Below are 12,074 nucleotides of genomic sequence, written 5' to 3'. Positions count from 1 at the left end.
GCCAAACATTCAGGATCAAGCTATGTGCTGTTTTACTCAAAGCTCATCCCCTGCAGACTGAAGGAGCTACAGGTCACATTTACTCTTCTCATTTAGCAGGAGGTTTTGCCTACAGTTGGTGCATTCATCCTGATTTTGGGGTTTAGATCAGAATCTGCAGCAACACCTGAGACATGGGGACATGCGTGTGAAGTGCTCTGAACAGAAAATGCTGCATATCTCTGCAAAATCCACTGAAGGCCCTACCACCCATTTTCCAATTAAGTGCCTTGAAAGAGCACAAAGTTCAATATATTCAGAGTTATTATTTTGCTCTTCCTCCCACTCTGAGAGTCTGGGGCTATTATTTCCCTGCCTTTGCAAGCAATCACAGGTATTGATGTGGAACAAGCATTAGAAGTAACAAGGGAGAAAAGATCAGAGGAAACACTGAATTTATTTGTTCAAGGACGATAAAATTGAGGAATGAGCTCAGAAATCACCAGATAGTACTGTAAATGAAATGTTATTATCCAAATTCACTAAATATTCATAGAAAACCTAATGCCTTAATCATCTGGCTCACCAACTACGTAGAGGGACACTGAGACTTGTGAGCTCTGACAGATATTCACAGATACAGAGCTCTGTCTGTGAGCTGATTTAATCAAAGCTCTCTTGAGCACAGGCATAGTCTGTATCATTCCTAGGTGCCCTTTATACTAAGTAACTGTTGACTAAAACCACCCAAACTCAAATTTTCTTTTCTGCTTTCCTTTGTGTTGCTTTTTTTCTCCCTACTTGCTCCTGTATTTTAGTTTTAGTTTAAGGTATAATATAATTTGTCTTGTGAAAGAATTGGTATAGTGAATATAAGGTCTGGCATTTTGCAATAGACATGAAATATAATCTAGTTCTACTACTGATGTGATTATCTCTGATAATAGAATAGAGTGATGTATTTTACTAATATATATCTATATCTATCTTAGCAACGGAAAGATGTTTAATATTATCTTTTTAAAATAGAGAAGCAATTCTGAACCCTATTTTTTCTCTTATATAACATAACAGTATCCTTCTAGGGTGCAATGATAGTGTTGTGGGATCTGAGAGCAGATAACTTTAATTTTATAGCCTGGCAATTTGATATGGATGCAACATTTATGACTACAATTGTGTTAAAAATGAGTGCTGATCAGGCTCCCATCTCAGTGGATACATGAAAAACCTTTTAAACTGGCAGGTTTATAATATATTTTGAAATGTCTAATTGTGGCTAATTTAGTTTTATGAGAGCATACATGTAAAATAGATATAGCACAAATGCTCTCAAAGTCAATCTGAATTAGTTCAGTGTTGGTTACTTCACTTAACTAGAAAACAAAATGTGAAAGAGAAAGGCAGTGTGTATCTCAGATCAAACATGTTGTGTAGGGGGTAAGTGGGAACTCAGATCTGAGGAGAAGCTTTTTGTGATTGATGTCAAACCTCCAACCACACTCAACACGCTTTGGCCTTACCTCCTTCCTTTTCTGTGAAGAAGACTTGATAGGTCATTTGTACTTTTAATTCAGAGTTAAAGTACAAAGCTAGAAATAGAAGGTTCTCCCAGCTGTCTTTCAAGGCACACCCACTCTTGTTTGGTGAATGCAGAGATTCGGACTAGGTGTTAGGAAATGTTTTTTTTGCCATGAGGGGTCAAACACCGGAACGGATTTCACAGAGAGGTGGTTGATGCCCCGTGTCTGTCAGAGTTTAAGAAGCATTTTTACAATGCCCTTAATAATATGCTTTAGCTTTTGCTCAGCCCTGTATTGCTCAGGCAGTTGGACTAGGTGATCATTGTAGGTCCCTTCCAACTGGAACTATTCTATGCAAGCCTCTTATGCCAACAGGCAACTATGGCAATGTGCAAACTTTCAGAGTTTTGGCAGGAGGCTATAAACAAACCTGTTCATCAAGTGTTGCTGCTTCTCTCAGGAGGTCATTAATTTCATCTGCAGCGTCTTCGACCTGGATAGTCCAAAGCACAACATGGCTCTTCTTTTTGGACATTGCCTCCTGTATGCGGGGAAAAAAGTCAGTGCATCTGAAAAAAACTATTTCTCTAGTGAGGGCAGGGATTGAAATTTGCAGGAATGGAGTGGAAATTCAAAGATTCAAACTATATTTAAAAAAAATATCATCAATGTTTGTACCTGGAGATGGGTGGTAGTGAGGTTCAAGTCATTCAAGCGCTTTTGAGCTGCAAGACCTGTAGAAATGCTCAGTAAAGTTGATTTGCTTTCATCGATAGCCAGAACTGATAATCGGATGTCATCTGTCAAATCCCAAATACATTTATCGCAGCCTGATAAGAAAATAAGAGAGCATAATTTTTCTTCAGTGTTTGTGTCAATTAACAGCAAATATCCTAAATTCATGTTATAAATTCATTTTATAGTGCCCTTGAGCTGTGGCGTTCCCTCTCTTTGTCATTGATGGATCCTGACGGATGCCCATCTTTCTTTCACTTTCATCCACCGACTTCCAAGGTCCCACAGTAAAGATGTGATATTTCCAGCTGAGCAGCACCAGATGGGACTGCTCAAAGGGGCTGCCACAGCAGTTCTGTAATCAGCAGGGAGAGAGGGAGAGGTATTTCCTGGCTATTCCCTAGGCTCTGCATGTTTGTAGCCTGAAGAATAACAGATGAGGGTCAAAAAAAACCCTGGATTTTTTCAGAACCCAAACCTCTGTATTTAAAATTTAGTGGTATGAGAAGTAAAGATGTCCAGCACATGGGCTTTTGACTGCCTGTTTGATTAGGAAGGCAACTTCTAAAACCATAGTTATAACATGCCTGAAATGTGCTTGTGCAGAGCTATATCCTTGTTCCTGCTGAATGATTGCAATGTCACCTTTTTTTAGTAATATTGGTGTCATCACTAAGCGCAAGAGACCTAGGTGAATGTGAAACAGATTCCTACAGACCCTTTTCCTTGATATTCTAGCAGCTCCCAAATGCTTTCCTTCTGGTTGCACTTCAGGCATATGACCCCTCTTCTTGGGAGTCGGTTTAGGATTAATGGTCTGCGTTATACCACAGATATAAATATACTAACATTTAAAAAAGATCAGTGGTTACCAATAGTTACAACATAATGCTCCAGGAAATTCTCCAGGTTTCCTATCAGAATATGGGAGATAGTGTGAAAACAAATGGATATATGTCAAATTGTCAGTAGTAACTATCTGTACTAGATGTGCTGGTTTTGGCTGGAATAGGGTTAATCTTCTTCACAGTGTCTAGTAGGGGGCTGTGTTTTGGATTTGTGATGAACACAGGGTTGATAATATAGAGACATTTTTATTATTGCTGAGCAGTGCTTCCACAGAGCCAAAGCCTTTTCTGCTTTTTGTGCTGCTGGTGAGTAGACTTGGGCTGTGTTGGAAATTGGGAGGAGACACAGGACAGTGATCCCAACTGATCAAAGGGATATTCCATACCGTATGACATCATGCTTAGTATATAAAGTAGGGGGAAGAAGGAAGAAGGCAGGTGATGCTTGGAGTGATAGTGTTTGTCTTCCAAGTAGCTGTTACAGGTGATGGGGCCCTGCTGTCCTGGAAACGGCTGAACACCCACCTTCCCATGGGAAGCAGTGAATTAATTCTTGTTTTGCTTTGTTTGCATGAATGGCTTTTGTTTTCCCTGTTAAACCATCTTAATTTCAACCCATGAGTTTTCTGCCTTTTACCCATTTTATTCTCTCCCTGATCCTGCTGGAGTGAGTGAGTGGCTATGTGGTACTTGTTTGATGGCTGGGGTTAAACCACAACAGATGTATGACTAGAAACCCATAGATAAAGTTGTGAGGGCAATTTCCAGGGCCAAAATATTATTTTGCAGGCACTGTGGCTCAAAGTATGTGGAAGTGGTTTAGGTGACACTTTTCTACCGCTCTGCAGTTTGTACCTGAACACTCAGTCTGTATTGCAGAGTTGGACATACCCATGTACTCAAAAAAGTGTGTGAGAACATGCTTAAATACTCAGTCTGCAGGTCCGTGTGTATATTCACAAATTTAAATGCTCTGTGGGACTGAGGTCAAAGTGATGAGTCCACTGGAGTACCGAGCTCCTAAGCTAGTATTTGTAAGCTTCTAAGTACAAGAGTGATATTAATTTTTGATAATAATTTTTGGTGATGATGTTCTTACTGATGGTTGGGCAGTCTGTGTCAGTAGAAGCTTCAGGACTGTCTGCGAGGCATTCTCCAGTCTGGCTGTCACACATTCTCCCTCCACAGTTACATTCTGGGGGAAAAAGAAAGGACATTTGAAAGAATAATCTTAAAAATGTACAACTGCCCTTTCCCCTCCCAAGACTGGTGAAATTATTTTACTTAGGATTGTGCATGGATAGTCAAACCAATACTTGGACTGATTTTCCCTTCAGTATGTAGAAAAAGGTGTTTTTTTACACTGTGGTCAAAATGAACCAAATGAAATATAAAGTGGAAAACAGAATAAGAACACCTCTGCTGAGATTTCTTGTTCCAAGCCTGGTTACAAGCAGAGTCAGCGAGGCCAGAGTTGCCCTATGGGCCGTTGTGCATCAGCATCTAGAGAGAGTGGCATTTAGGAGATGTGCTAAGAAAAACAGCACAACTAAAGTTAATTATTAGTTACAAGTTTCTCCAAAGCCCTGTAGAATTTATCAGCACTGTGTCAGGCTGTCACCGAAAAGGCTTTGCAGCTATCAGGGATTGATAGTGGACTCCAATTCCATCGTCACCTTGAACATATCAAAAAGTAAATATCTCCTACCACTTACAGTGAAGAATAAATGACATTTTACATTTTTTCAAACTTGAGTAAGCAACATTTTTATTGCCAGTACAAGCAGCTTTTTAAAAAGTCTATTTTTTAATCTAAAGTGTCTCTTTCAAGGTTTAATTGGCCTTTTAAAATATATTATTTTAAAGATTAAAGTATTCTTTGAGCACTTTTATACAATAAAAAACTCAAGTAAAACATAAGAGCAGCCACAACTTTTCTGGAATTTGTTTTGTTCTTGTGATTCATGGTTTCAGCAGAATCTCATATAACAAAATATTTTACCATCATTTTATTGCAGCCCATTCATTTTTCTCTATTTCTGTATTTACATTGCACATTGCACATTCAAGGAATTATCAGTGAAAATATGTAATACAACTTCAAAGACAACATGATGCAGTAACGTTAGAATAACTTTAGACCAGTGTTAGTAGAACTAATCAGTTTTTGTACTAATGTAAGAACAGAAATTGGTTATGAATTTTCTGGTGCAGTCAGTATTTTGACCTTATCCCAATCTGTATGAACTGGGTGCCTCCCAGCTTTTGGATCTACAAGAATTTTTAATTTGCTATTTCTTTTGTTAAGAAGTGAAAGAAAAGTCTCAGTTGAAAGCAGAGATATCTCTTTACCTGTATCTTGGAAACTAGGTTGCCATACCCTGATGGCATGATCACAGTTCCAAGGTTAAAATTTGGTTGAGATCAATGCTCAAGTAAATAAAATTGTGTCTTCTTATTGAAATGAATATCTGTTAGTTTGCTACAAAAAAACTTATAGCAAATTAATTTCTAAAGCAGTCCTGACCATTTTTCAACTACTTGTTTAAGAAGTACCACATTTTCGGTAGGGAATTAAGACTTTCAATGTTACTGTGGTTTACTGGTGGAGAAAGCTTCTGAATTTACCTTTATTTCTGAGGGACATTTGTGGAGAGTTTTGAAGTGTGGCTAAAGGATATCTGGTTAAAAAAGAATTATTTAAAAGCAGCTGAAAACTACTGTACACAGCTACACAGGCTTTATCTTTGTACTCAAAATTAAAAAAAGATGATCTTAGATGGACAGAGCTGTTTGTTCCTTTAAGTTTTCTGGCCTTTTTTTGTTCTATATACTCTTTGAGATGCTCTGTGGAAACCATATATGCAGATTATCTTGATTCTTCCACTAGTTTCGTTTCTGTATTTTTCAGTTTTAAAGAAGATATTTGTCTCATTTCAGAATCCATTTTAAACAATAGTTTCTAATTGTTCTACAAAGCCAAACAAAGTATGAGGTTTCCCTGTAAACTACATGAAGAGTTTGAATATTATGGATGTATGGATGTACTGCAATCTATGCGGTACTGTCAAGTACAGCACACTGTGGTGTTCAGCAGAAATTAAGATGAATCAAGAAGTGTGTAATTCTCTGAAACATAATACTGAAAAAATCAGGATTTGATAGAGGGAACTTCAATATTAAATTCACTTCTAAATAGAGAAAAGCTGTAGCTCTCAGAACATATCCAAGTGCCCAAGCATTTTTTATTTTTAGCAAAGACCAAGTACTACAAGGAAATCTGCTAACAGAGAGAATTACCATGCTCATTTGTAGTCTGCATGAAAAGCCTGTACAGAGAAATCCTGAGCACCTACTTAAGGGCACAAACAAAAAAACTATACTGAGGTGACAAAAATTTGACTTGAGTTTCAAAAGTGTGTGCTCAGAGATGCCTTCCAAAATTGTGGTATCGCATAACCTGTTTAGACATTTGGAATGCTCTGTAATCCTCAGATTTCTGGCAAAGCTACTCTTAGGTGTTTGAAGCTTTGCTTTTGCCTATGGACAGGGCACAGTTGTTGCGGTTTGCTGATTTGAAGTTCTGGGTTTCTCCTGCCTCATGGAATTCAACAGTCACAGATTATATCCTGTCATTCATTCCTTATGGGAGAACTGCAGTTAAATCATCTCAGGTGAGGTGACTTAGGCAGTGAAGTTCATAAACAAGGTTTCCTTTTACAACCTCAAAATCAAGGAGGGTGCCTAGATCCAGACAGGAGGTGAGTTTTGGGGCACTGTGTTCCCTACAGCTGATGTCTTTTTAGCTGGTTTGGATGCATGGCTTTGGCTTTTGGGATCACTGTGCATGAGCACTATCTCTTCCTGTTCTTGTAAATGGAATTTAAGCACATGACTAAGTGATGTGAGTTACATCCTGGAGATGGGTACTCAACTTCTATCTGTCACCGGAACATAAAACCAGAAAGGACCAATAGTAATATCATATGGGATCCCCTACAAATGAAGATAGCAGCACAAGGGACACTTGAGTACTCACAGACTCCATCCTGTGTGTCCAAAACACATTTAAGCACTTTATAGTAAGGTCGTAAAAAGCTGAGTTCAAGTGGACAGTGAGTTGCAAAAAGGATCAAGACATTGCTAAGGCCCTGAGGCCTGTAGCTCTGTACCCTGAGGTTCTGGAGCGCTTCTGAGGTCCAGATTGGGTGTGTGCTTTGTCTATGTCTTACCTTGGAGTCAGGTGAAGAGCTAGAAGTGATCTATCTCCCCAGTTTGTGTTCTCGTCCTTCAGGGAAAGACTCTGCCAAAGAGGTTGGGAGGGAGCTCCAAGGTCCTTGCTCTGAGCACCTGCATTTTGCAATGGCTATTCCTAAGTGCTTTGAAAGAGGATGTAAACTTGTCTCCCAGGGCCAAAGCAAGGAAAAAGGGCATGAATTCAAAGGATTGAACTCAGTAGAAATTGGGAGAATAATTATATTAGATGAGATAAACCTTTGTGAACCCTCTGTACGGGTATGTTTTGGTGAGGTCCTCTGGGTAGCACTGCACCAGACTCTTAAAATACAGTCATTTCTGGTGTGGAAATACCATAACCAGCAAGATTACACAGACTCAAAGGAAATGCAGAATACATTACCAGTGTGGAAACTAGCAGAAAGTGAGTGGGCACTGGGTCAGGGCAGGAAGGATGATCCTGTTCCCTTAAAAAATACTTTCAAGTCTTTAACCACCATCAGTCTGAGTGGTCACATTGGGCAGAACATGGTGTGGACAAGCATAAAGATGAAGTCTCTGTCCAAATAAAGCTTGGACATCCTTGTTTAAAACAAAATTCAGGAAGACACAACAGTGCCTACATTAATCCTGCCCAGGCACTAGAGGTGTTGGACTCTGGGATCTGAGACTTGCTCATGGGCACTGAAAAGAGATATTTCCCTGCCACTGGGAATGATGCAACTGAGCAGGCATCCAAATTATCCCACCAGGCAGATGGCTGGGAGCACTGCCTGCCTCCTAGGGCCACGAATATCTTCTAACTGCTTCACATATCTCTGATATTTGGGAGATCATCCATAGATCATGCTGTGCTGCCTTTTGCTCAGCTCTGCTGGACTAAACTGAGACAATACCTGTACAGTTTTTAGCAAATCTGGCATCCCCATAGTAACCCGGAGCACATCGTTCGCACTTGAACCCGCTGGTGTTGTGCAGGCAGTTGCGGCACTGGCCAGTCACTTCATCGCAGTCTTCAAAAATCATGTTTGGATCTGAGTTGCCATTGCAGTCACATTTTTTACAAGTGCTTCCAATTAGCAAAGGGTTCCCATAGTAACCAGGGGCACACCTGAAAGGAAGAACAAACCTGTCAATGACAAGCAATGACATTCCCATCTGCAGTACCATTTTTTCTGACCTTATTTATGTTACCAGGAATTGATGACTGTCTGCAGCTACTAATGGACAGGAGGCAAATTAGGAGCTGTATTTCTGCAGATACTGCTTTGTACTCTAATCTCAATCTGTATAATTATATATTTTTCCCTTCTTGAACACCAGTCTACATTGATTTACTTTTTCTGTGTGTCTTTACCAGTGAAATTATTTGTTCTCCATTGTTTCAAAATCTGTGGCAGAATGACCTTGGCAGAGAAGCAGCTGTACAGTGTTTATTTTGGTCTCTTTTAGCTTTGGATCTCACCAACTATATTGTGTTATATAGGAAACTGGGGTAAGAGACAGCATTTCATGATGCTGAAACTCAGAGGAAGCTCAGATTTATTTCTATTATAAATGTACATAAAAAGTACTGAGTAGGAAAGGTTTATAGAAATACTTCTATGGTGAGGTATTGGGGTGGTTTCTGGTTTTTGCAAAACAGAACGGGCACTGAACCAGACTATGTTTTTCAGATCTGTTTGATGTTGGCCTGCTGGATGAGAGCAGAAGGCTGAGAGCAGCCAGCAGCCTGGGAAGGGAGGATTCCTCTGTTGGTTTTCAGAGGGAATGAGGGAGGTGCGTACCAAGCACCACAGGGAAGGCCTGAAATGGGTCCAAATTGCTTATCGCGTTTTGTCATCTTTGGAAAGCATTTCAGCTGAGAACTTTCTACAGCTTAAAATGGAAGAGATGTTGAAACTGTGCTGGTTTTTGACAAACCAGTGATATGAACCATTCCTGGGTGATGGGTGGCCCTAAGCTAAGAGGTAGTTACATATTTGGTCATCATTTGGAAAAAAAGTATCTCAGAGATGTTTCTGCTGATATCAGGGAGTGTGCTTAATCCTACAAGCAAGAGAAGCTTTTGCAAAACAACCAGGGAGGCAAAGAGAACTGGTACTGGGGTGAGCATGGAGCAGTGCATGGGAGCGAATCCTCAAGCAAGGGATTTGCTGAAGGATCTGGCAGCTGGAGCAGCATGGAGCAGTGTCTTCATGGACTGGAGGGGTCAGTTAGAAGGACAAGGGCAACCCACATGGTGTTACTGCATGGTGGCAGGAGGGCCCATGACCCAGAAGCCTGGGCCACAGAGATCAGGGACTTATACCCCCAAACTGGAAACGAAGAATTACTGCAGGGAGGGGAATAACTAGCTGGTGTAGCAATTGCTGGCTGAAAAAATTGGAGGCTTGGATAGTTGCTGTAATGTCTTAGGAAAGCAGCGCTTGTTGTAGTTCGTTCTGTTTTATCACCATGTTGTCCTTTTCTTCCATCCGTGAAGTCCTGTTTAACACGCTGTTTGTTCTCCTATTGGTGGTGGGGAGAGTGAGCACTCAGGCAGTTCAGTTAAATTTTCCCAGGTTCTGGTTGGGTACCCGAACCAAGGTCTCTTGTCTCTTAAAATCTGAACATAGTCACATTCAGGTTATGCCGTGTCTGAACAATGAAAATATAGGAGATCTGATATAAGATTTGAGGTTTGATCTGTTCTTACTTTTGCTGATTTTTTTTTTTTAATAAAGAAAGTAATTTCCTCAACACTGCTTTGTTCATGTTCCAGTCCTGAACCCCCACACTAAAAACATATAAAATTTTAAGCATCTTAATATAAACCACTTGGCTGCCTCAAATACTGCTTTTGTCAATGACAAAGGCTCTTTTTGTATCTTTGCAGTACTGTCAGAATCTTTGGTGCAGATTTTATCATGTGGGTGACCCAGATGTAAAGAATAAAAGTGTAATCGGGAGTTCTGTGCATCCCTTGAAGAACTGTGAATGCTAAACTGAGTGCAGAGTGTAATTTATCTGACTTTGGTGAAGTCACTGCCCATTGCTGTGGGAGTCAGAGCAGGCAGCAATGGGTAAAGCTACTATTTAATCATGCCAAAAGTCTTGCTATGATTTGCTGATATTTCAGCCAATGTGAGAATTTCAGAATATTTATGAAGCTTCAACAAGGAAAAAAAGCCTTCTGTGTCATTGCTGTTTTTTTTTCTTTTTTTTTTTGTTTTAATCTGTAGATGCATTTGATTTATTATGAACTATATTATCTTGAAGGGTTTGGTTTTGGTTTACTGTAGTTAGGTATTTTCCAAATGATCATTTGTCTAATGTGTTCACCAAGTCACAGAGGCCACTGAGCAGGGCTGGGGCCAGACCAGCCTTTTTTTTACTGCTAGCCAGCATCTACCAAAGACAGTGTGCTATCCTCTTCAGGCCTGCAATGTCTGCCCTTTCACTGGGACAAGCAATTTTCCCTTTCTTCTTTGCTGATATATACCATTCAATTAACTTGCCAGGAATGCAGTCGACATTTTCTCACATCCTCACAGTTATATTTTGTAAGTGCTGCTTTTTATGACCACCTGAGGCACTGGAACAGGTTGCCCAGAGAAGTTGTGGATGCTCCATCCCTGGAGGTGTTCAAGCCCAGATTGGATGGGGCCTCGAGCAACCTGGTCTATTGGTAGATGTCTCTGCCTATGGCAGGGGGGTGGAACTAGATGATCTTTAAGATCCCTCAAAACCGGAACTATTCTGTGAGTCCATAACTCATTTTATTATATTTTCTCATCTGGAGCAGCCATTTAAAACAAAAAGAGAAGCTTTAAGAGCTGAAAATTAATGTGGCACTTTCCCCTTCCCCTTTGCCACTCAGATCATCTCATAGGGCTGAGGCACTTGGCCTCTTTTGAATATGAGTAGCATATGAGAAGAGCAGAGGCCATTGACTGAAAACATACTGGTCCATCTCTGCACTTTATGGCCTGGAAAAATTCAGAGGCCTGAAGTAAATGTCTTTTCCTACATTGCATCAATATATGATTCTTTGTTGCTAACAAAGGATGTTTCCTCTCCCATAATAAAACCGCTAAGCTATCTTTGTTTCATTTTGCAGCCATAGTTTCTTCCTGTAATTATTGGTGAATAAGAAATTAACTTCCTCTTCCCTGACAATGCCAAAATAACCTTTTAAATCTATTTGCTTTAGAAACTAAAGTGTCATTTGTTTGGTTATATTTTAGCATCTGAGCATTAACAAAACCTGCATTCCATCAGCTACCACCCTCCTGCCTTATTGTTGAAGTCCAGGAGAAAAATTATTAGTTCCTAAATTTCAAGTTGGGAAGCTGGTTTTCTCAATTCCTAGCAAGGGCCTCTGTGAATTCACAGCACCGTTTCCCGGCAAACATAAATTGGATAAGTTTGTGCCAACCTCTAGAGCAGCAAGAGAAAGCCTCCTACACAAATGCCAGAGGAAATGGAGCAGGTTGCCTCCCTGTGAGCTGTTTTGGAGATCTCACATGCTGCCTGTTGAGGAGTGTCCTGTAGCTCACTGTAACAGGGTGCCTGTCACTGACTACTGCAGAGAGCTGGGAGGGAGAATGGCGAGTAGGGTGTAGCCTTCCTTTCCCTGGGGACAGGAGTGGCTCTTTGAGCTGCAAGGTGGGACAGAGACAATGACCCTTCTTGCTCAGGATCCCCCAGTCCTCCTGCCAGAAAGCTGATGGCCCAATGGCTGCAGTGGGAGTAGGACGTGTGACAGTAC

General features: G+C 40.4%; 1 protein-coding gene across 3 annotated transcripts in view; it reads right to left on the bottom strand.

The window, feature by feature from the left end:
* Nucleotides 1-12,074, bottom strand: part of LAMA4 (laminin subunit alpha 4) — a 103,330-nt gene that overhangs the window by 50,708 nt on the left and 40,548 nt on the right. For all 3 annotated transcript variants that reach the window (XM_027692939.1, XM_027692948.1, XM_027692955.1), the window contains 4 exons: nt 8,218-8,432; nt 4,185-4,280; nt 2,181-2,332; nt 1,933-2,043 (listed from right to left, as the gene is read on the bottom strand). In XM_027692939.1, coding sequence (XP_027548740.1) covers nt 1,933-2,043; nt 2,181-2,332; nt 4,185-4,280; nt 8,218-8,432 — 574 coding nt within the window. The remainder of the gene's footprint in view (nt 1-1,932; nt 2,044-2,180; nt 2,333-4,184; nt 4,281-8,217; nt 8,433-12,074) is intronic.

Source organism: Neopelma chrysocephalum, unplaced genomic scaffold, assembly GCF_003984885.1.
Source record: "Neopelma chrysocephalum unplaced genomic scaffold, ASM398488v2 Primary Assembly neopelma1_23, whole genome shotgun sequence".
Classification (NCBI taxonomy): Eukaryota; Metazoa; Chordata; class Aves; order Passeriformes; family Pipridae; genus Neopelma; species Neopelma chrysocephalum.
This window is presented reverse-complemented; position numbering and strand designations above follow the sequence as displayed.